Here is a 24,761-nt window from a genome sequence, read left to right on the forward strand (position 1 = left end):
TTATAATAATTGAAGTGAGTCTCCCAAAACAGCCATATATAAAGAAACATGGCTTTCATAACAACAATTTGTCAATCTCCATGGTGAAGCTTTTGAAGTCCTTGTCTAGCCTGGTGGTTAGCTATATCATATAAAACCTTTCCTAGTAATGTCTCTGTTTAGAGATATTTAAGGTAGGCTGAACTCTCTTAAAAATCCTATTACACATCCAAGTGTACAGTACAGGATCTGAACTAATAATAAAAATAGATTACATATGAATGCCTAAATATGTTCTTTCAGAAAAAAAAACTATCACATGTCTTTCCAGAGCTTCTAATACTGGTCAGAATACCAATTAAAGTTATATGATTAAGCACTATGAAAATTTTACTAAAGAACAAAACTATCAAACCAGAGTATCTTGAATTCTGTAAGATATTTGACAAGCCATATATTTGACAAGAATTCAAAAAGTTCTTGGAACAAGATAGACAAAGTGGCTTTTGATGGGCTGTAAGAGAAATATGTCAGCTGGTTAAGCAATTAACCAATAGGCTTTCTGGTAGCCTGTGAAACAGCCTATCCTAAATAGCATGTACATAGTTCATGCAGAATACATCATGAGAAACACTGGGCTGGAAGAAGCACAAGCTGGAATCAGGATTGCCGGGAGAAATATCAATAACCTCAGATATGCAGATGATACCACCCTTATGGCAGAAAGTGAAGAGGAACTAAAAAGCCTCTTGATGAAAGTGAAAGAGGAGAGTGAAAAATTTGGCTTAAAACTCAACATTCAGAAAATGAAGATCATGGCATCTGGTCCCATCACTTCATGGGAAATACATGGGGAAACAGTGTCAGACTTTATTTTTCTGGGCTCCAAAATCACTGCAGATGGTGACTGCAGCCCTGAAATTAAAAGACGCTTACTCCTTGGAAGGAAAGTTACGACCAACCTAGATAGCATATTCAAAAGCAGAGATATTACTTTGCCAACAAAGGTCCGTCTAGTCAAGGCTATGGTTTTTCCAGTAGTCATGTGTGGATGTGAGAGTTGGACTGTGAGAGAAAGCTGAGCGCCAAAGAATTGATGCTTTTGAACTGTGGTGTTGGAGAAGACTCTTGAGAGTCCCACGGACTGCAAGGAGATCCAACCAGTCCAGTCTAAAGGAGATCAATCCTGGGTATTCTTTGGAAGGAATGATGCTAAAGCTGAAACTCCAGTACTTTGGCCACCTCATGCGAAGAGTTGACTCATTGGAAAAGACTCTGATGCTGGGAGGGATTGCGGGCAGGAGGAGAAGGGGACGACAGAGGTTGAGATGGCTGGATGGCATCACTGACTCGATGAACGTGAGTTTGAGTGAACTCTGGGAGTTGGTGATGGACAGGGAGGCCTGGCGTGCTGCAGTTCATGGGGCCGCAGAGTCGGACACGACTGAGCGACTGAACTGAACTGAACTGAAATAGCATGTGAAATAGCCTATCCTAAAAAAATGTTCTGTAACTGACTTGAGTGACAACACGATTAACGTATTTGCATTATTTGCATAAAATATCAGATGTCTTATACAGATTTTGAAAAAGTCTCCTTGGGGTGGACTGATCAGTTAAATGTAGCAAAATGAAACTCAATAAGAATATATGTGAGGACCTGGATTTTGATTAAAATCAATGGTATAAAAAAAAAAACCCCACAAGAATTTAAGATTCATATTTATAAAGAAAAGCCACACTTTATGATTTTGTCTAGACAGAGATCTTATGAAGTATGTCTATAACAGACGTTTTTAAATAACTAAAAATTTAAATATTCATGAGTTTGTTTCTTAACAATTATTTACACTTACTAAAATTATTTAGGATTTTTGTTGTTCTTAATGGTCTTAATCAGAGTTTTTATTATAACGTGCTATTTCATATAAATTTACCTTCCAGGAAAATAAAAAGTTATAACCTTGCTAACACCTATATTCCAGTATCAATTTCCGATTGTGTATTTGTCTAAAACTCTTAGAAAAATGTCTGCTACGTAATCAGCATTTAAAAGCTGTCTTGTTATCATTATTACTATAGCTGCTTAATATATTTGCTTAGTATAGGGAGAGAATATGTTGATTATTTGTTTATATCATGTAAAAGTTCTTATAAATCATGGGGAATGCTAAATGTATTTTGGTTTTTTATATGTCTTATGAACTTAGTTGGATGGTGTTTCATATTTTTTTCATAAAATATAGTTAACAAATATTCATACAGGGTATATACTATGAGTCAAACTGTGCCAGATGTCAGTTCAGTTCAGTTGGTCAGCCATGTCTGACTCTTTGCAACCCCATGGACTGCAGCACTCCAGGGTCCCCTGTCCATCACCAACTCCTGGAGCTTATTCAAACTCATGTCCATTGAGTCAGTGATGCCATCCAACCATCACATCCTCTGTCATCCCCTTCTCCTCCTGCCTTCAATCATTCCTAGTATCAGGGTCTTTTCAAATAAGTCAGTTTTTCGCATCATGTGGCCAAAGTACTGGAGTTTCAGCTTCAGTATCAGTCCTCCCAATGAATATTCAGCACTGATTTCCTCCAGGATTAATCATATAAACTAAGAGATGTGATCCTCGTCTCATGGATATTATAGATAACATATACAGAAATCAAAGTGAAAGTGTTAGTCGCTTAGTCATGTTCAACTCTTTGTGACCCCACGGACTGCAGCTGCCAGACGCTTCTGTCCATGGGCTTCTCCAAGCAAGAATACTGGAGTGGGTTGCTATTTCCTTCTCCAGTGGATCTTCCCAACCCAGGGACTTGAACCCAGGTTTCCTGCATTGCAGGTGGATTCTTTATCATCTGAGCTACTAGGGAAGTCCCATAGAAATCAAACACATGAATAATATATAGTTGTAAATTGTGGAAGTGTTATAAAGGAAAATAACAAGGTGTTATGAGAGAGAATAACGAGAAAAATTTAGATCAGAGAAGGCAGATTAGTAAAGTCTTTCTGTGATTAATGAGACACTGAAACTGGAACAGAAAGGATAAACAGAAGTTAGCCAGGCAAAGAGTGGGGTTAAGAGCTTCTCGGTAGTGGTAACAGCATGTTCCCAGAGCCAAGACAAAGCTGGATGTAAATTCAGTGAGCAATGGGGAGAGGGAGAGAGATGGTAACAGAAGGATCTAGAAACAGATCATGTAGAATCTAGCAGAACAGAAACTATCTAATGCCAAGGCTCTAGCTGTTAAAGCACAGTGCACACTATTTCCCAGGTTTGAAAAAGTCTATGAACTTTTTAATATAACTTCCTATTTACCTTATTGGTAATAGCAATCTTTTTGAAAAACTGTAAGAACATACATTTTTTTACCCAAGTAATGATTACTACAAGTTTATAACAAATATATACACAATCAGTCCACAATATTACTCAATGGTCAATGTTAGGAAAAAAACAATTGGCATCCTAATAAATCAATCCCTATATTGACATCTATAGTAGGAATATAAAAACTTTTTGGTTTTTTCTATTCAAATTTTGAGAAACTCAAACATTTATTACTAAAGATCACATAATCTTCAAAAAAATCCCACTATGTGGCATCCATATGAATAGAAACAAATAAATAAGTATAAAAAAGCACACTAAGCCCATGGACATCTTGAACAGAAATTTTATTCAATTCTGTAAACATCCATGCATTACTGAATTCCTTTCATATGCCAGAAAAAATTGTGAAAGACTCTGAAGCGGGCAAAAATATTATTAGGTGTCTTGTGTAGTGGACTGTTTTGAATTTTCTGTACTCTTCAGTCTTTTAGATATTTTACAAATCCAAGTTGTAAAAAAACTGGGAGTAATGTAAAAAGGTTTTCTCCAAGTGATTCTTTTTCACTAGGGAAGTATAATGTACTGCCACGTCGAATTTACCTAAATGGACCTTACATCCATGTTCCTATGCAATGTTGTTCTTTATGGCATCAGATTTTACTTTCACCACCAGACACATCCACAACTGAGAGTTATTTCTGCTTTGGCCCAGCTGCTTCATTCTGGAGCTATTAGCAGTTGCCTTCCACTCTTGCCCAGTAGCATATTGGACACCTTTCAACCTGGGGGCTTACCTTCCGGGGTCACATCTTTTTGCCTTTTCATACTGTTCATGGGGTTCTCGTGGCAAGAATACTGGAGTGGGTTGCCATTTCCCTCCTCCAGTGGGCCACATTTTGTCAGAACTCTGCACTATGACTCGTATGTCTTGGGTGGCCCTGCACAGCATGGCTCATGGCTTGACTGAATTATGCAAGCTCCTTCACCATGACAAAGCTGTGATCCATGAAGGGGAATATCCTTAGTATATCCCCAAATAAAGAAACTGAATTTTTAATACTTTAAATATGCTAGACTTAAAAAAATCTACTAGAAAGTAATTTGTAAGTATTTTAAAAATCCAAGTTCATATAATTAGGGTAAATCTTTGGCAAATAGGATAAGCTTAAATAATTGTAGCTTAAAGACTGTCTTGAAATTTTTCATATGTTAAATATAAATATATATTTTGTTTTACGTGGGCTGCTTTCCCTAAACACATAGAGGTTTACTGACTGAACAAGCTTAAATTACTCCTAAATTACATGTCAGCTTGAATATAATTTCTACGATCTTTAAGTAATTTAAACTTTGGATTGATATTAAATTAATTAATGGATAATCATTAGAAATCTGGATAATTTTTAAATAAGAATTAGGAGACATCAATTACTAATAATAAATAAAACAAAATTTACCACTTTAATCAGTGTACAATGAAATGGCATTAAACAAATACTTGCCTCTACTTATTTTCCGGGTTATTTGTGGGAGAAGGGTGGTGGTGGTGGTTACTAAAACACCTAAATGTATATAAAGTGGTCTCTCATTGCGGTTTTGAATTACAGTTTCCTAATGATGAGTATCTTTTTGTGCATGTTTCTGTTTGTATACATTCCTTGGAGAAATGACTATTCAAATCCTTCACCCATGTTTCAATAGGGTCTCCCCCCCCACCTTTTTTTTTTTTTTGCTACTCAGTTGTAGGAATTCTTCTTATATTCTAGATACTAATCCTTTCTCAAATGTGTTTCTTTCATTCTGTTAATGGTGTTCCCTCTGACTGTATCCTTCGATGCACAAAAGTCCTTAAGTTGATAAAGTCCAATTTATCTATTTTTCTTTTGTTGTACTGATTATTAATCATAATTTTAAGTTTATATACCTTGGTTTATTTTTATTTGCTATATAAATTGTAAACATTTTTGTCATGTTTATGAACATGCTCCTTTTTGCCACTTTAACAAGCAGTAAGTGTTATAAGTAAGTCATGCTGCTGTAGAAAATTATACATGTTCATGAGCTTTGCTGTCTGTTAAAATATGCATACGTCAGACACTTCTTAATTATTTACCCCAAGTTTTCTCTGTGAAATAGAAATGCCTTACTTTTACTAAAAGTATACCAAAATGAGTTGCTGAACAACCGTGATAGAGATAAGCAACTGAGCTTGTATTTTTATTTTTTTAACAAAACCAACCAACCAACAAACAAAAAAAAAAAACACTGCTCTAAAGCAGCAGTCCTGAAACTTTTTGGTCTCTGAGCCCCTTTACAATAATTATCAATATTTACTGAATTAGAAATCGAAACAAAAGTTTTACAAATATTAATTCATTTGAAAAAAGCAGTGATCAACCTGTTGCATGTTATCATATTATTGTGAAGACAGTTTTCATCATGTGGGTCATCTGAAAAAGGACTGCAGTCCTAAAGCAAAGTATCAATTCGTTCCAGAATATTTGAAAAAACATAACAAAAGATAAAACTTGGAAATTGAAGTTATTTCCTTGGATTTGTAATGCCTGAAAATAAGTTACAAAATGTGTTAAAATATATATTCACCTGAAACAAAGTTCACTTAGTTTTGATGGGCTTATTTCCTGGGCTTACTGATGAGTGCTTTTACCTACTATCTATGTAATCTGTCTAGACAGCAGAAATTCAGTGTCTTACCAGAATAATTTTCTTTGCTATATGTTAATTTTGTTATATGCTTGGCTTCTTAAGTGGAAAAAGAACAAAAACTTCCTCAGTTATGAAAGAGTCAATTCTTAACAACTGTGTGCCTTTTATGCTTTTATTTTATAGTCATTTTAATTTAAAAAGGCCTAAAAATTATTCCTCAGGCATCCATGATCCTATCTTAAATCAAGTGTCTAAATTTCCTCTGAAAACTCTAAGTCAAATCTTAAGTATAGAACAAACTATTAAAAAATTTTCAGAGTATCTTTCACTTAAAACTATCTTTGAGATTTCCTGGAAGGTTCCTAGAAGTCACAAAAACTTGTTCTTTTAGCACAGATAAAGTGATGAAAGATATAATTAGATTTGTTTGATGGGTTACAACTATAAATTTCATGGAAAGTTGTTGTGTCGAAAGAGAAGCCCAGCCTTCTCTAGGTTAAGTTTATATAAGCAAACTGCTTTTAATGTAACCATTTCATTAATTTTATGCTTTGTGTAAAGTCCTTAGATAATTGTCAATTCCTCACAGACCCTAATATTTTTACTCTAAGGGAAAATACTGCTTAAGACTCTTGAAAGAAATATATTCCACCCCTCAATAGAGAATTTTACTCTCTTCCATTCTGAAATTACTGGTAACAGTTAATAACTCCAGCTATTAAGTTCTTGTCATCTACAGATGGATTTTGAGGCTTACCTCAAAGTTATGCTATAAGCTACAAACCAAAGCTTGTACATTTACCAAAGAAGGACAGTTTTATAAGCCTCATGGAAAGAACTGTACCAGATACTTTCAGCTACTGACACTTCAAAGAATATACCCTTGGGTACAGACTGCTTAAGTCATACTATTGTTTAGGTAACTTTTAGACTGTAGCAGTGGACTGAGCTAGTATTTCCAAAATGCTCATCAGTCTAAAAGGTGAAAGTTTCATGAAAGCAGACTGCTAAGCTAAAATCTAAAGGAATGAGAACTGATTACTTAGGACTAAGTAAACCAAATAATTTTTTTTCTGGCTATTTGTTTGGAATATTACTGATGTTTCAAATGTTCTCTTCTCTGTGTATGTGAGGAGATTCTTTTTCTTTCTTCTTAATCTATGTATAACCAACACAATTTCGTAGATTCTGATTTCTTAAAACTAAAAATATTTGATTTAACTGATTCCCTCAGAAATCAGAAACTCTTACAAGGTATGGTAACTTTTCTTGACAATATAGTGATTTTCATAGATTTATGAAGAATGTCCTCCTCTCTACCAGGATATAACTGAAGAAATCGATGGCTGAACTAAGGGCATATCTGTATCATGTTCGAGAATGGTGACCATTTAATCAGATATGACTACCACTTCTGAAGAATAAAGATTGGCTATACTCACAGACCTAATAACTACAAAGCCCTCTTAGGAAAAATGACCTGATACCTGGAGTAGAGGGTCTCAGCTTTGCATGTGGTAAGGAAGGTCACTTATAAGTGGTAATGACATTTTGGTGACCTGGAAAAGAGAGGAATTCATCCCATAACAGGTACCTGCAGGTAAAACAGAGTGAAGGGATTGTCTAGGGCTCTGTTACCTAAACTCGGAATGGCAAAAATAGAAACTTTAAAAAGTAGAATCTGAGATTCTCTCTGAAAATTTCCAGATAAAAGCTAATTTTGCAGCCTCAGTAACTGCAAAAAAAAAACTCAGAGAGGCTATCTGGCTATCTTAATATCTTGCTGCAGCTAAATAATCAATCAAGCCCAAACTAATGAATGAGACCAGCCATTTTTTTGCATCAAAAATCATCTTTGAGGTTATTATGATTGGGGGTGTAGAGAGTTGTCCGGAAAATGGGTAAGAAAGATTATTAAAATGTCCTGATTTGTATACTCTTCTGGGTTATCTGAACTTTTTACTTTCACTATTTTACAACTTTGCAAGTTACAGAAAACTAATAGTAATGCAAATTATTGTCTATAGCAATGTAAATACATTTTGTCCCGAGAAGGAATATTTGATTATTACCCTTACCCTGTGTATACTGACTGAGTTTTGTGTCTATTTATAAATTCACGCCAATCTTTGTGACTGATGATATATGTCATTTGTTTACTTTTTGTCAACTTTGTTTACTTTTTGTCATTTGTGTCCTTTGTTTACTTTGAACGTGTTTGAACGTGTTTAACAGCTTACTGCTCTGTCATTAATTAAATAAAATATTTGACACATTTTATATTTCTATGAACATTATGATTAAACCTTTAAAAATACTATCCTTTAACATGTATTGTACTATGTTCTCCAAAGCATTTGATTTCATGTATTTGTCTAAATACATTTCTGATTCCAATTGTGCTCATGGCTTAAAGCTCTACTGCTTGAATCAGCAACCTTTCAGAGTAAATATATCCTATAACTCACAGTGCTTAGGTTGTGCATTGAATTTTATCATTCAAGTATTTCAAACTAAGGTCTAAATATCCTAGTTCTCATTCTTCAAACAAATTTGTACTAGCTAGTCATCTCCCAGAACATCATTCTGTTTTTCTGTCTCTCTTGCACTGAGAGGTGTTACATTAGAGAGGTCAAGAGTGATGATTCAGGAGCCAGACTGCCTGGACTTGAATACCAGTTAGATCTCTAGCTGGTTATATGTCCTTTACCAATTAGTGCTTCAATTTTCTGATAAGTAAAATGACAATGTATGTAAAGTGTTGGTATATATAAAATGTTTAGAAGAGTGACTATTATTTTAATATTGTTTAATATACTAAAATATATTATAAATAATATTTAATATTATGTAAATATACTAAAATCAGCACAGATAGGAACAATAAAATTATGTGTGTATATATATATTATGTAAATATATATAACACACATTACACATATATATATAGTTGTTCTTCAGTCGCCCAGTCGTGTCAGACTCTTTGCAACCCCATGGTCTGCAGCACGCCAGGCCTCCCTGTCTCTCACTACCTCCCAAAGTTTGCCCAAGTTCATGTCCATTTCATCGGTGATGCCATCTAGCCATCTCATCCTCTGATGCCCTCTTCTCTTTCTGCCCTCAACTTTCCCAGCATCAGGGTCTTTTCCAATGAGTCGACTATTTGTATCAGATTACCAGAATACTAGAGCTTCAGCTTCAGCATCAGTCCTTCCAGTGAATATTCAGGTTGATTTCCCTTAAGATTGACTGGCTTGATCTCCCTGCTGTCCAGTGGACTTTCAGGAGTGTTCTCCAGCACAACAGTTCGAAGGCATCAATTCTTTGGCGCTTTGCCTTCTTTACGGTCCAGATCTCACAATCATACGTGACCAGTGGGAAGACCATAGCCTTCACTAAACAAACCTTTGTTGGCAGAGTAATGTCTGTGCTTTTCAACATACTGTTTAGGTTTGTCATAGTTTTCCTGCCACAAAGCAATTGTCTTCTGATTTCACGGCTGTAGTCATATCCGCAGTGATTTCAGAGCCCAAGAAGAGGAAATCTGTCACTACTTCGACCTTTTCCCTTTCTATTTGCCATGAAGTAATGGGGCCAGGTGCCATGATCTTAATTTTTTTAATATTTAGTTTCCAACTCTGTGCGACCCCAGAGACGGCAGCCCACCAGGCCCCCCCGCTTCCCTGGGATTCTCCAGGCAAGAGAATCCTGGAATGGGTTGCCATTTCCTTCTCCAATGCATGAAAGTGAAAAGTGAAAGTGAAGTCGCTCAGTTGTGTCTGACTCTTAGCGACCCCATGGACTATAGTCTACCAGGCTTCTCCATCCATGGGATTTTCCAGGCAAGAGTACTGGAGTGGGGTGCCATTGCCTTCTCCATTAAGCATATTACATATATAAAAAAATACATACATATATATATATATATATATATATACACACACACACACACACACACACACACACACAATATGTACATTCTTCAATTTTCTGACCAAAACTTTGCAAGTGTCTCTGGTGGTAATGGTGTGATTTATCTCCAGGTAAATCAATAATATTGGTAGGTTGCTAACTCAGCATTTTCTCTCTTAAGTTACAAATACATACTCTGGGAAGTAGACTGTTCCTGATTGGTCGTATCAGTCGAACACAGTTTTCTCTATGCTGTGTGCTGTGCTTAGTCTCTCAGCTGTGTCTGACTCTTTGTGACCCCATGGACTATAGCCCACCACGCATCTCTGTCTATGGAGATTCTCCAGGCAAGACTACTGGAGTAGGTTGCCATACCCTCCTCCAAGGGATCTTCCCAACCCAGGGATAGAAACCCAGTTTTCCCATGTTGCAAGCAGATTTTTTTATCTTCTGAGCCACCAGGGAAGCCCATTATTTCCCAAAGGGAAATCAGCAACTCTTTTTCTTCTCATAGCAGGCAGCAGATTTTCTTGTAATCAATGCATCTTGGGGGCCACCATTATTATATGGGACTTCTCCAGAAGATTTAATTTCTGTCAGTGGGATAAGATTTATTATTATGTATCTCCATGGGTCTCTTGCCTCTTTGTCTTAAATGCCTCTCACTATGTTTGGAGTTGTGCAAGCATATTGCAATCATCAAAAGTATAGCTGTAATTTTTTCACATTTGGATCCAGTCTCCTTGAAAAGACCTTTATACTTTTTAAGTAATCAGAGGGGCAAGATTTATTTATCCCTGTTTCCTCCTGTGTGTTGTTGTTGTTCACTCACTGAATCATGTCTGACTCTTTGTGACCCTGTGGATTGCAGCATACCAGGCTTCCCTGTCCTTCACTATCTCCCAGAGTTTGTTCAAACTTATGTCCAAGGTGTTGATGATACCATCCAACCATCTTATCCTCTGTGGTCCCCTTCTCCTCCTGCCCTCAATCTTGCCCAGCATCAGGGTCTTTTCCAATGAGGTGGCTCTTAGCATCAGGTGGCCAAAGTATCGGAGCTTCATCTTCAGCATCAGTTCTTCCAATGAATATTCAGGGTTGATTCCCTTTAAGATTGACTGATTTGATCTCCAAGTAGTCCAAGGGATTCCAAAAGTCTTCTTCAGCACCATAGTTCAAAAGCATCAATTCTTCATTGCTTAGCCTTCTTTACGGTCCAACTCTCTCATCCGTACATGACTACTGGAAAAACCGTAACTTTGACTATACAGACCTTTGTCAGCAAAGTGATGTCTCTGCTTTTTATTAAAAATATACTGTCTAGGTTTGTCACGGCTTTCCTTCCAAGGAACAAACATCTTTTAAATGCATGGCCACAGACACCATCTGCAGTGATTCTGGAGTTCAAGAAAATATAATCTGTCACTGTTTCCACTTTTTCCCCATCTATTTGCCATGAAGTGATGGGACAAGATACCTCCTGTGTGTCACACTCTCCTACTCTCTATTCCCTTGAATGAGGTTTCTTACTCAAATATGAAACTTCAGGGATTCCTATTTTCTATTTTTCAGTTATTATATGGAAATTTTTCCACCTCTTTGGCTAGAGACTGCATATTGAGATATGCTAACGTGCTTTTTGGTTGCACACCACAGCTGACCCATCTCTACCTCTAACGTTTTTAAAGTACTCTATTGGCTCAGGTAACTGAGAAGTCAATAAGTGCTTGAGTAAATGGTCAAACAATGTGACCAGGACTCAGGATCTCGTTTTCTCTTCCATTTCTTAGCATTGCTTCTTTACAGTTGGCTGCATTATTGGGAGGCATTACTTTCATGGTTCAAGACAGCAATTCTTTTAGAGTTATATATGTCCTCATTCATATTCAATAGAAAACAGAGAGTCTATGTTCCTAGCAGTGCAAATAAAACCTAATAGATGCTCTTATTGACCTGAATTATGTGTTTCTTGAACTAAAACTGTGGCTATGTGAAATACATAGGCCGGAGGGTTAGTCAATCTCACCTAAATCACATGACTGGGGAATGGGGTAAAATGTTAGGAAGAGGGAGCTGCAAATGGCTGCTGAAGAGACAACTAAGAAATAACCACTACAAAGGGCATTCCTCAAGCTTCTTTGTTTCCTGAAAAAGCAACTTGTCAGTTTGGCAATAGCAAGTATTCAGATCACTAGGAACTAACTATTGAAGAGTTATTCAAATCTTTTTGGTTATTCAAATATTTTTCACATAATAACATAACACTCAGAATATGACAACTTGAAAGCTTGGTTATGAATAGAAAACTTCCAAATATTTCAGTTTGAAAACCAGGATAATTATTATAGTTGCTATGGTTGCTTTATAATATGAGAACACAAAAGACAGTTTGGTATATTTTGGAATGTTTATAATTTATAGCAAAGCTATAGCTGGAGAATTCAGCTGTTAACTGAAATTCTTAATCATTTTATTAACCAATATTTCCTTTTTCTACTTGGCCTTTGACTTGGCTAAGCGTATTTCTAACCAGGCATGGCTTGTTGAATAGACGGTTAAAGTCACCATTTGGTAGCTTATCTACCAAAAGATAACCAATACTACTTTTCCTCCTAGCATCCCCCTGAAATTCTGGGTATTTTTCTTCTAAGGATTATAAACAAAATTATACTTTATTACTTTTCTTATTTTATGTTCATATCAGGGACTGAGTTTTTTTTTTTTTTTTTTTTTGCAGCTGTGGTCTAAATTGTCACTGCTTATTCAGTTATACTTACCAGTTTAATCTTTTCTAGCCTGACACTTTTCACAAAGTACCATTCACAGCTAATGACTGAAAGAAGTGATGGAAAAAAACGTGAAAGTATTAATCTGACTCTTTGTGACCCCATGGACTGTAGCCCTCCAGGTTCCTCTGTCCATGGAATTCTTCAGGCAAGAATACTGGAGTGGGTAGCCATTCCCTTCTCCAGGGGATCTTTCCGACCCAGAGATTTCTTGCATTACAGGTGGAATCTTTACTGTCTGAGCCACCAGGAAAGTCGGAAAGAAGTGATACATATCCTTAAAAGTTTCTATCTGAAGATTAGTAATTAGCTTTTGTACAAAGCCTCAACTCTCTAAATGGTTGTAATGCAAACACAGTTATAGAAAAGAAAGATGCAAAATCATAAGAAAAAAAAAAGTAAGGTTGATATAAATTAAATATTATTCTGACCAATCTGTTTTGATTTTTAAAACTTAATGTGATCTTCTTACGGGATTATCTTAATTAAGGCAGGCAATATATTTCAAAGTATGTAATGAAATTACTAAAGAAAAAGACTTCTGAGTCATGAATTTCTTGGAAATCATGTGATGAAAATTCATTGCCACATACTATAAAATCTTAATGATGTTGGAGTACTTCAGGTACAGGAGAAACTATTAAATTCCTTGATGGAAGATACTCAGTGGCACTTATATTTTCAACAAAAAAGCACTAGTGAAGGTCCTTCAGAATAAAACACATCTTCTGTAATAAGTTACAGCCTACCTCCATACAGGAGGTAGGCTATATACTTGCAAAATCAGTAATGCAAAAGCCTCTTGTCTTACCGGTTCCTCTGCACTGCCTGTTGCATCATGGGAATAACTGATGAGACCAGGGATGGGCTGCTCACCGTGTGCCATGATAACAGCAGGACTGGTGTAGAATGGATGCTTCTAATGCACAACACATAACAATGATGAATACAATGACAGGAAAACATGAAACTATACAAGCAAAATGACTGGAAAGGAAAAAATTGAAAACAAATGGAACACTGAAATGCCCAAAATTCGCAAATGTATAATGACAAAATCAGCTTAAGAATTAAGATGGTATACGCTTTTTTTAAGGCTGAAACTGATGGTACTTTTAACTCTTTTAATTAAGAGTAAAAGAAAGAGAACATATGATGATTTAATAATGTACCTATTTCATCAATCAGTTCCATAAAAACAAAACAAAATGAAATAAAACAAACCTCACACATAACTTAAATACTTACTACTCTAAGTAAGGACTTAATGGATCACTGAATGGATCTGGAGATGGAATGATCCAGTTTTCAGTGAAGGAACCATCTAATGGTTGTCTGAATGGACACTTCAAAAGGATCCCTATGATTCTTTCCAATATAAATGTTGTCCAAAAATCCTCTCATGCTAAGCTCATAGCCCAAATTTCTGGACGAGCCATAAAAGTTTAGGAATTACTTCATAAACGATTAGATCACCAATCTTTACATTCTCGATCAATGAACAAACATTACTTCCAGAAGGGATATGCTACTCTCTGAAGATTTTAAAGTATACAAGGTGGGTTATATGATATATGGTTAACAATGTAAATCATGTTCTGTGACTCTGAGATGATGATGAAATTTACAGAAATAATGTATGGTACTATTTACTGTACTAAGTACTGTATGGTACTATTTACTCCCAGAATTGCTTGAAGAGAACTTGCAATATTTTGATACTGCTTTAACAATATTTATTGCTTTATTAAATTAAAAATACAAATACCTTACATCCATTTCTTCTCCATATGACTGGTGTAAATTGTGTCCAACAGTTAAATAAATGGTAGTTAATTGATGAAAAGTCTTGTCTTTTAAAAAAAATATATTAATCTTTCTCAACTAATTCCTTGAACCATCTTAGGTCTTTTACCCTCTTTTGATGCTCCTTTAAGAATTTGTGAATATTTGATGTTCTGAATACATAAACATTATATATTTAATATGGTCACAAAACTGACATCTTCACAGAGTTCTTAAATGTCACATTGTTTATCATGGGAGCTACTACTTCAATAGGTAACAGCAGAATTTTTAATGCCTCAGAACTCAAAACAAAACTTAAATGTTTCAAGAACTCAACATAATAGAGGGAATACAGCTTAGAGTGTCATGAATATTCCAGTTCTTTTTAAAGGATGCCACAAAATTGTATTTAAGTTATGGAAGAATGGGATGGAAAGAGAGATGAAATCAATACATTTACCTATGGGTCCTTTAGATCTCTGGGTCTCTCTCAACAGGCTTACCTTGGCCGCAATGGCTGCTGCAGTTATATGTGATGAAGAACTATCTTCTGTTGAAGCAACACCACTATCTTTCTTCTCTTCTTCCTCTTCCTCACATTGAACCCCTTTGTCTTCTGTCTGTTTATGGGGGCTAGTTGTGGGAGGAGGGGAAAGAGGTGGTGGCGGGGAAGGTAAATCTTCAAGTTCATCATGAACTTCCTTTACTTTTACAATGGCATCACGTAAAAGGTCAATGGCATGAGGTAGGGCTGGTAGTATGAACTGAAAGCATTCCTGTATGCAAGAGGAAGGAAAAAAACGAAGATGAAGTATTTTTATAGGCATGTAAAATGGGAGCAATCAAATTTATTTGTGATTTTGGATTTACTTGTGATTTTCTCTCCATCTGTCTTAAGAATGAATCATATTTAATGTATTGTCTTTGCAATGTGAAATATGAAGTAAACTGGTATATATTACAGTACTCTCCATAAGCTGAAGAACTCCACTATATAAACACACAGCAATTTTTTTTTTTTTTTTAAAGTAAAACTTCTATACAACTTTGGGATTTAAAGATACATTATGAGAGAGCAGGTAATAGTTTTCACCTTTCTGGTAAAAGAAGGATACTAGAACTAACAAACCGACTGAATATTCAACTATTTTATTCAGAGAACTTAGGTTCTGATTACAATTGTAAAGTACAGATAGACAAAATTGTGCAATATGTAAAAGTAGATATAAGTTTGTGCAGCATAAAAGTCAAAACAGTCTCTCTCTCTTTTTTTTTTTTTTTGAAGGGGGTGAAGGAAAGTACAGCATTTATTGTAGGGTGCTAATAAGTAAGGACAACAGGCAGCTAATGCCCAAAATATGTCCATTATCACCTATAATGTATCACCAAAAGAAAACAGGTGAGAACTTTAAAATCAGAAAGTAAGGCCAGATATATCTGGGGAGTATATTTGTGCAGAAGTCTTTCTCTTTCACATGTGAAGCAACTTACCTTAAAATTTAATATGTAAAGAAACATTGGTTACTGGAATACCTGGACGGTAGCTACCTTTTACCCTCCTGGAAAAAAACTGTATAATAAGGAATTTAACTCTAATCAAAGAGAAGTCTGGCCTTTATTCTCTGCTTTTAGGAGGTGATCTTTAGTTCCTTATTATATCATGCCTGATAAGAGTGTCTCTGCCTGGGGGCTTTAGCCACTGGACAGTCTAACAACATGGTTTATTATGAGGGCTTTGGGAAACATGGTATCAGTTTTACCTCTGGAAAGAACTGGGAATGGCTGACTAAAGGTCAACCACATGGGCAATAAGTGATCAAGTTCCAATAAAAACTCTGAACACCAAAGGTAAAAGCCAGTTAGCATAGGAAAAGGAAAGTGTGCACGGTTAGCAATGCTCTACGTGTGTTGTCTTATACTGGGCTTCCCCAGTGGCTCAGCAGTAAAGAATCCGCCTGCAATGCAGGAGAAACAGGTTTGATCCTAGGGTCGGAAAGATCTCCTGGAGAAGGAAATGACAACCCATTCCAGTATTCTTGACTGGGAAATTCCAGGGATAGAGGAGCCTGGTGGGCTACAGTCAATGGGGTCACAAAGAGTTGGACATGACTTAAAGACTAAACAGCAACAACAACTATCTTATGTTAACAGGAGGTGATGCTATCTATGACTCCATTAAAGAGAATGACCACAAGTTCCCTGACTGTTACCTCACTTAGACTTAGCCATATATACTCATTCCCTTGGCTGATTTCATCTTGTATTCTTTCCCTGTGATGTAACATACTCATGAGTATGACAGCTTTCAGTGAGTTCTGTGAGTCCTTTTAGTGAATTATTAAAAGTGAGGGTGATTTTAGAAATCCTCTCAATTGCAATTGATGACAGAAGTGAGGTTAGTCTTGTGGAGTGCTCCACAAGAAGTTAGCTGGCTAACTTTTGCAGCTGGTAAAAACTCCTTACAGTTGGTATTAAGAAGTGAGATTTGACAGAAACAGCCTGACTCACTGAAACTTGCGACCCAGGAAGAGGAAGGAAGAGAATATGCGGGATAACGAATCTTTAGAGTCTCAAAGAATACAGGGTCACCCAAAGAATGGCATTGCAGCTGTACTGCAATTAGTTACTGGAAACAAAATTAGCAGTTAAATTTGGAAATGAAAGATCTAACTCCTAAGGAGTCACATCAACACACAAACAATAAATGGTATCTGTACTAGCTAAAACAAAAGTAATGGAGAATGTTGGGGTAGATCCTGAGGCTGGGTCAAGCTTGGCTTCTGGATGGTCTGACATGTAGCTGCTAGCCTCAGAAAAATTCCACGTAGCCGTGGAAAAATTCACGTTGAAGTAATAAATAGTAAATAAAGTTGGACTGATTCATAAGAAAATGGGGAAAGAGAAACAAGAGATTCAAGGGACTTGTCCTAGCAGGGTGGAAACACTTATATGGTTATTAAGATGTGTATGAATGAAGTGAATATTAATGGGGGCAAAACAGATGTCTTAAAGAAGCACTGTTGTGTTGAGTGGACAGATGGGAGATCTGCTGATCTCCTAACATTAAGAGATCCTAAGCAAATTTCTTTTTACACTAGTTTGGTGGAATTTAGAAAGATAGAAGGCAAAGAAACCTTACCTTGAATCACCTTAAGTGATGGCCCCATAATATAATCAATATGAGGTATGACAAAAGGGTCTGGATTCCTTGGCCCAAGCCAGGCCTTAGAATTCCAAGGCCACGTGCACACAAATGGCTAAACTCATTAGGAGACAGATAAGAGACTTTTCTGGGATTCCTTGACATGGGGGCTCCATGTAGTGTGATTCTAAAACCTGTTGAAATCCTAATGGGAGGTGGGAGGAGTGTAGTTAGAATGGGACGCTATGGGAATGCAGCAGTTGATGGGATTAACGTAAACATTTAGGTAAGAATTACAATGTTTATGTGAACTTTATGAACTTTATGTGAATGGTGAATTTCTACCTGAATGTATTATGAGGATGTATGTTGTCTGGAGAATTTATCCCCTATCTCACACTGTAAAACAGGAGGCACGTAAATCCAGTCTTCTACTTGGACATGCTAAATGGGACCACACAGATTATTAATTTGCTGTACAAAAGCCTTGTGTGGCATGTAGACTAGGGCTTATAGCAAAAACCTGTGAGTGCCACTCAACAACTGCTGGAATTTTGGACCAAAAAATTTCCATTTGAGAGACAATTACTACTTGTTATTGGACTTTAACTGAGACCGTCCTTATGACTAAAGGACACACAATAACTCTGAAACCTGAAATATCTATAATGTCTTGGTAATTTCAGAGAAAAGCTCTAATGAGGAAGGAAGGCAATGCCCAGGAGAGTTCCATAATAAAATGGAAATGTTGCATATAGAATCATGCTACCAGGAGAATGCAAGGAGGTACTCACGAGCAGGCAGCCTCTTTTCACCTAGGGCTGACTTCGGAATCACCTGAGGAGCTGCTGGATCCTATGGCCACTTGGGCCATTTGGGCGGTGCCCTATAAACAGCTTTCTATTGATCAACAAAGAGCTGCTTGGTTTATGGATGGCAATTCCAAGGTGAAGGGACAGCATCCTGTTTGGAAGGCCGCCACTCTGATTGAAGAAGGTAAAAACAAATCAGCTCCATGGGCTGAACTGCTTGTTTGCCCCTATGTTTGGGTTTTTACTGACTCATGGGAAGTGTTCAAATGGCCTAGTCATATGGTCAGGCAGATGGGCAATGGAAAACTGGTCTATTAAAGGGATACCTGTATGGGGTATGGCTCTATGGAAATCACTCTGGGAATGTAATGGGTATATTAAAGTAGACTGTTAATGCCCATCAGAAGAACTCCCTTTCAGAATTGGAAGTTGACTGGTACTGGAGAGCAGATATCCTGGTATACTTTCTTGACACGGCCACCTGGGCCCATGAGATGAGTGGACACTAGGGGCCTATAGAAGGCAGAAACAGGCTGCATCTAGATATATTCCTCTTACACTATGAGGCACAAATGCCAATAAGAACTGTTTTGTCTGCTCTAAGGAGAGACAGACGGCAGAGGGCTATGCAGCGAATTCCCCAAGGGAAAAGTCCTACGTATACCTGGCAAGCTGGGCTGATGTTGTTAGTCCAACTAACTACAAATGGGTACAAGGCTACAAATGAGGTCTACTAGGTATAGACACTTACTCTGGATGAGCCTTGTTTATTCCAGAGTAGATACACATGCTCAACGGACTATAAAAGGACCAGAACAGAAGATATTGTGTCAGTGACCATGGAGGCACACATCTTTAGACCAAGGAACACACTTTCCTCTTCAGAGCAATAATATGATAGAAAACTGAAACTTAAACACTTGTTGTCTAAAATGGGAGGAGATAAATGCATGAGCTTTTATTAGTGTATGATCATACTCAACGTTAGGGAGGTTAAGTGAGTGTTCTCTCCAGACAGATTTGTCTGCTTTTCTACTAAGAGGGGATGAAAAAGGATGTTTGTACAACTACACTTTTCTCTTTACAATTGTCCTTTTTCTTTTTTTCCCACATCACCTGAACACTATTCTTTTCTATGTGATGCAGTGGTCTGAGGACCAGGGCTGTAACTGTGGGTGCCAGAGGCAGGGATGATTCTTAGGCTGAAACCGTAACTACACTTTTAAACCTTTATGTCAGAATTCCTAAGGGTTTGATGGTACAAACTATGTCTTACTCCATCTGGCCAAATTGGGCTTAAGAGTAAATGCAATTATATTGCCTGGGGTTTCAGACTCCCCACTAACTCTGTACTATGTAACCTTATCTTTAATAAATGGAATGGATTGAGAGGGAAGTACTGGTTGACCTAGTATTACTGATGGCCATCTGGACCAGCCCAGTGGCCAAATCAAGTGTCTCATTCAAGATGTTCAAAGGAAATGCTTGAATATAAATGGAGAGAAGGAGAAATGGTAGTTGAAGGTAAAGGAATGAGTTTAAAGGGGTTATGCAGCAGGGAAATCCAGTATTACTTTGGTGCCTCAAAAGCAGCTTAAAACAAGAGATGAAATTGTTTCTTGGCTCAGCTGTAGCAGATGCTAGAAAGGGAAAAGGCATAGATTGCTTTTGGAACCTGACAAGTCTGTAAACCTGAGGAGCATCACTCTGGGATACATCTTGATCATATGATATGATGACGACTAGGTTAACTGTTACTGTGTGTATAGGACTCCAGTAATGTTTCAGTATCTTTTGACTCTTATTTTTCAGGTTATATTTACTACTATACTACGATATAATACAAGCATTGTTAGTAAGATTAAACTGCTGATATTGATGGCCACATGTACTAAGAATTTGAGTTAAAGCCTTCTCAATGGGTAATGACTGGCCTGAGCAAGAGAGCTAATTTCTATGGTAAACAGTTCTGTGCGAAATGTATCATAGGGTACAATAACAGAAGATCAGGTGGAAAATTAGTAAATGAGTACAAAAATATGAAAATTTGTATAATGGCTTTTGAGGATGAATTACTCGTTTCTCTGATTTTAATCCTATCTCTCTCTGGCTCCTCCAAATCTTAGGTATATTCACACTACTACTGTTGTTGTGTCTATAATATAAATGCTATAGTAAATATAGATGCTCAGCCAGACAAATATTATTGTTTAGTTGTAAGAAAGCCTTGGCCAGAGGCCAGGGAGTAGTTTGTATAAAGAAAATTTAACTTTACCCAAAGAGAATCTGGCCTATGCCCTTAGTTACTGCGAAATGAAAGGAGTGCCTTTTTTCTGTCTGGAAACTTTTGCTACCAGGCAGTCTAACAGTGTGATTTATTATGGAGACTTTGGGAAGTGTGATATTTGGCTCTGGTAAGTGTTGGAGACTACAAGTATTAGCCCAGGCTCTGGGAAATGCAAGAGACTAAAGGTCAGCCATACGGGCAATATATGATGTACCTCAATAAAAACTACGGATGTTAAGGACTTAGAGCTTCCTTGATAAGCAATAAACCTTGTGTCGTTACATACTGATGCCCAGAGAGTAATGTGTTCATGACTCCACAGGGAGAAGATATTAGAAGCTCTTCTTCATTTGGTATTTCTTTATTCTGTCTTATGCACCTCTTTCCCCAGTTGATTTTAATCTGTATCCTTTCCATATAATAAACCATAACTATGAGTATACCAGAGAAGGCAATGGCAACCCACTCCAGTACTCTTGCCTGGAAAATCCCATGGATGGAGGAGCCTGGTAGGCTGCAGTCCATGGGGTCGCTAGGAGTCCAACATGACTGAGCGACTTCACTTTCACTTTTCACTTTCATGCATTGGAGAAGGAAATGGCAACCCACTCCAGTGTTCTTGCCTGGAGAATCCCAGGGACGGGGGTGCCTGATGGGCTGCCGTCTATGGGGTTGCACAGAGTCGGACACAACTGAAGCAACTTAGCAGCAGCAGCAGCAGCATGAGTATACCACCTTTCAATGAGTTCTCTGAATCTATCGAGTGAATTATTGAAACAGAGGGTGGTTTTGGGAATGCACTGAACTGCAACTGGTGTCAGAAGTGAGGTCTTGTGGAGGACTCCAACTTCTTGTATGGCTAACTCTCACAGCTGGCCAAAATTTCTCAAACAAACCATATAAATATGAAGACTGCTTACCTGAGATCCTTTCTTGCTACCTGGCAAGTTAATTATGAGAGTTTTCCCTCTGATTCCACATACAGGCCTGGAAGGAAAAAGAAACTGGATGAATACTAACTTAGCATGATGGTTGGTTTAAATACTTTCAACAACAAAGACCAATCATTGTTTTTATATGTGAACAACTTTTTTAGGAGTAAAACTGTTACAGCTAAATATTTACCAAGTATTATACAAATTGGGCACTCTCTCTGGCTGAGGTTTTCATAACAATGGTTAGTGTGGTGGATTAGAAAAATGCACTGAACATGATATCAGAATAAATTAGCCACTTTAAAGAAATAATGGCCATATTATCTTCTTTCTCTAACTTCAGCTTTTTCATATCTCTTACAGTTCTAAGAATTCAATGAGATAGCATACTAAAAATGACTAATATAGTAATGTCTATGTTCAAAGTCTAACACATAAGGCACTCTGGCATTGAGTGAGATGTTTAAACTCTTGCTTCTCAGGAAGTCTATAAGTTTTAAAGTAAGAATAGACTTTTAGACTCAGTGGGAGAAGAAGAGGGTGGGATGATTTGAGAGAATAGCACCGAAACATATACATTACCATACGTAAAATAGATAACCAGTGGAAGTTTGATGTATAACATAGGGCACCCAAAGCTGGTGCTCTGTGTCAACCTGGAGGGATAAGGTCGGGAGGGAGGTAGCAGAGGAGTTCAGGATGGAGAGGACACATATATACCTACGGCCGATTCATACTGATATATGTCAAAAACTATCACAATATTGTAAAGTAATTATCCTTCAATTAAAATCAGTAAACAAATTAAAAAAAAAAGTGAGACAGGTCTCTCATAGATCAATAGTACTGGGGAGAATTTAGAGACCACAACTATTAACTGATAAATTGATAAACAAGTCAATTTAAAGTATAAAGGTCTTTCAGAGTTCACTGTAAATTTTCAGGTCACTTTAAAAGCAAGTGGTTAGATAATAAACATAAGCAGTTGAGAAGTATGAAAGCTGGAATAAAGAGTTGAAGGCCTAGATTTCAAATGAAAGTTCGAATCATGCTCTTCCAATAACTGGCTATGTGACTCTGATCTGGTAACATATAATTTCCATTATTTGAAAACAAAAGGACTAGATTCAATTAGTCTATTTCTAAAATTTTATAACTCAGATTCTAAGTCACATAAGAATATTTTTCTACAACTTTTAATTGAGTTTCTTATTTAACTTTTTGAAATAACCTAAAATTGTCTTGTGTTTTATTGTTTTTTCTTATCATACAAAGTGCTCATAGCTATTTAAAACTGTCCATACAGCTCTCCTTTTAATTGAGATATAACTGACAAATAACATTATGTTAATTTTAGGTGTACAACATGATGATTTGATATAAATATATATTATGGAATGATTAGTACAATAAATTTAGCTAATATCTGTCACCACACATTGTACAATTTTTCTCTTGTGATGAGAAATTTTACAATCTACTCTCAGAAAGTTTCAGCCAAACAATATTATTAACTATAATCAACATGCTGTATATTACACCCCCAGAATTTATAAGTAGAAGTTTGTGCCTTTTGACTCCTTTCACGCATTTAACCCACTCACCAACCCCTGCCTCTGGCAACCACCAATCTGTTTCTCTGTATCTGGTGGTTTAGTCGCTAAGTCGTGTCCAACTCTTGTGACCCCACTGACTGTAGCCTGCCAGGCTCCTTTGTCCATGGGATTCTCCAGGCAAGAATACTGGAGTGGACTGCCATTTCCTTCTCCAGGGGATCTTTCCAATCCAGGGATAGAACTGCAGTGTCCTGCATCGCAGGCAGATTCTTTACCGACTGAGCTACGACGGAAGCCCAATCAACTCTCTGTATCTATGAGTTGATTATTATTAGAGTACATATACAAGTGAAATCATACAGTCTTTGTTTTTGTCTGATCTATTTCACTTGGCACAATAGACTCAAGGTCCATTCATATTGTTACAAGTAGCAAGATTTCATTTTTTTTTATGACTGACTAATGTCCTATAGCATATATATACCTCATTTTCTTTATCTATTCACCCATCAATGGACACTTAGGTTGCTTCCAGGTCCTGGCAATAATGCTGCAGTAAAGGTGGAAATGTAGATATTTTTTCGAGATAGTGATTCTACTTCCTTTGGATAAATATCCAAAAAGTGAATTGCTGGATCAAATGATAGTTCTATTTTTAATGTCTTTAGGAACTTCCATACTGTTTTTCCACAGTGGCTGCACATAATTACACTGCCACCAACAGTATATGAGGGTTCCCTTTTTTGCATATCCTCTCAAACACTTGTTATATTCTAATGGGTGTGAAGTGGTATCTCTTTGTGGTTTTGAGTTGCACTTCCCTAACTAGTGTGATGTGGAAAATTTTCTGATGTGCCTGTTGGCTATTTGTATACCTGCTTTGGAAGAGTGTCTATTCAGAACCTCTGCCCATTTTTAATTTTTTAAAAAAATTGTTGTTCTTTATAAATTTTGAGTATCAACCACTTATAGACACATGATGTGCAAGTACCTTCTGCTGTTTGGTAGGCTGTATTTTCATTTTGCTGATGGCTTCTTTTGCTGTGCAGAGCTTTTTAGTTTGATGTAGTCCCATGTGGTTAATTTTAATTTTGCTTCCTTTGCTTAAGAATACATATCCAGAAAGATATTGCTAAAACTAATGTCAAAAGCATACTGCCCATGATTTTTTTCTGGAGTTTTACGGTTTCAAGTCTTACATTCAAGTCTTTAATCCATTTTTATTAATTTCTGTGTACAATGTAAGACAGGGTCTAGTTTCATTCTTTTGCATGTGCTATCTGGTTTTCCCAGTACTCCTTTCTCCATTTTATGTGCTTTGCTCCTTGGTTGCAAATTAATTGTCTATATATCTATGGGTTTACTTCTGAGCTCTCAAATTCTGGGCTCTTCTTCCAATATTATGCTGTTTTGATTGTTACAGATTTGTAGTATAATTTGAAATGAGGGAGTGTAATATCTTCAGTTTGATCATTTTTCTCAAGATTGCTTTGGCTATCCAAGGGTCTTCTGCTATTTTTTACAAATTATAGGATTTTTTTGGTTCTATTTCTGTCAAAAATA

At 36.8% G+C, this 24,761-nt stretch overlaps 1 protein-coding gene across 21 annotated transcripts in view; it reads right to left on the minus strand.

Moving 5' to 3' along the window:
- The window catches only part of GPHN (gephyrin), a 535,403-nt gene that overhangs the window by 210,363 nt on the left and 300,279 nt on the right, over positions 1-24,761 (minus strand). For 13 of the 21 annotated variants that reach the window (XM_086320186.1, XM_086320184.1, XM_086320181.1 and 10 more), the window contains 3 exons: positions 21,628-21,694; positions 14,970-15,242; positions 13,490-13,597 (listed from right to left, as the gene is read on the minus strand). In XM_086320186.1, coding sequence (XP_086176312.1) covers positions 13,490-13,597; positions 14,970-15,242; positions 21,628-21,694 — 448 coding nt within the window. The remainder of the gene's footprint in view (positions 1-13,489; positions 13,598-14,969; positions 15,243-21,627; positions 21,695-24,761) is intronic. The other 8 variants (XM_086320195.1, XM_086320194.1, XM_086320189.1 and 5 more) reach the window with 1 other exon arrangement.

Source organism: Bos grunniens, chromosome 10, assembly GCF_055505025.1.
Source record: "Bos grunniens cultivar Pamir isolate PY7600 chromosome 10, Bosgru_T2T1.0, whole genome shotgun sequence".
In the NCBI taxonomy this organism is placed as follows: Eukaryota; Metazoa; Chordata; class Mammalia; order Artiodactyla; family Bovidae; genus Bos; species Bos grunniens.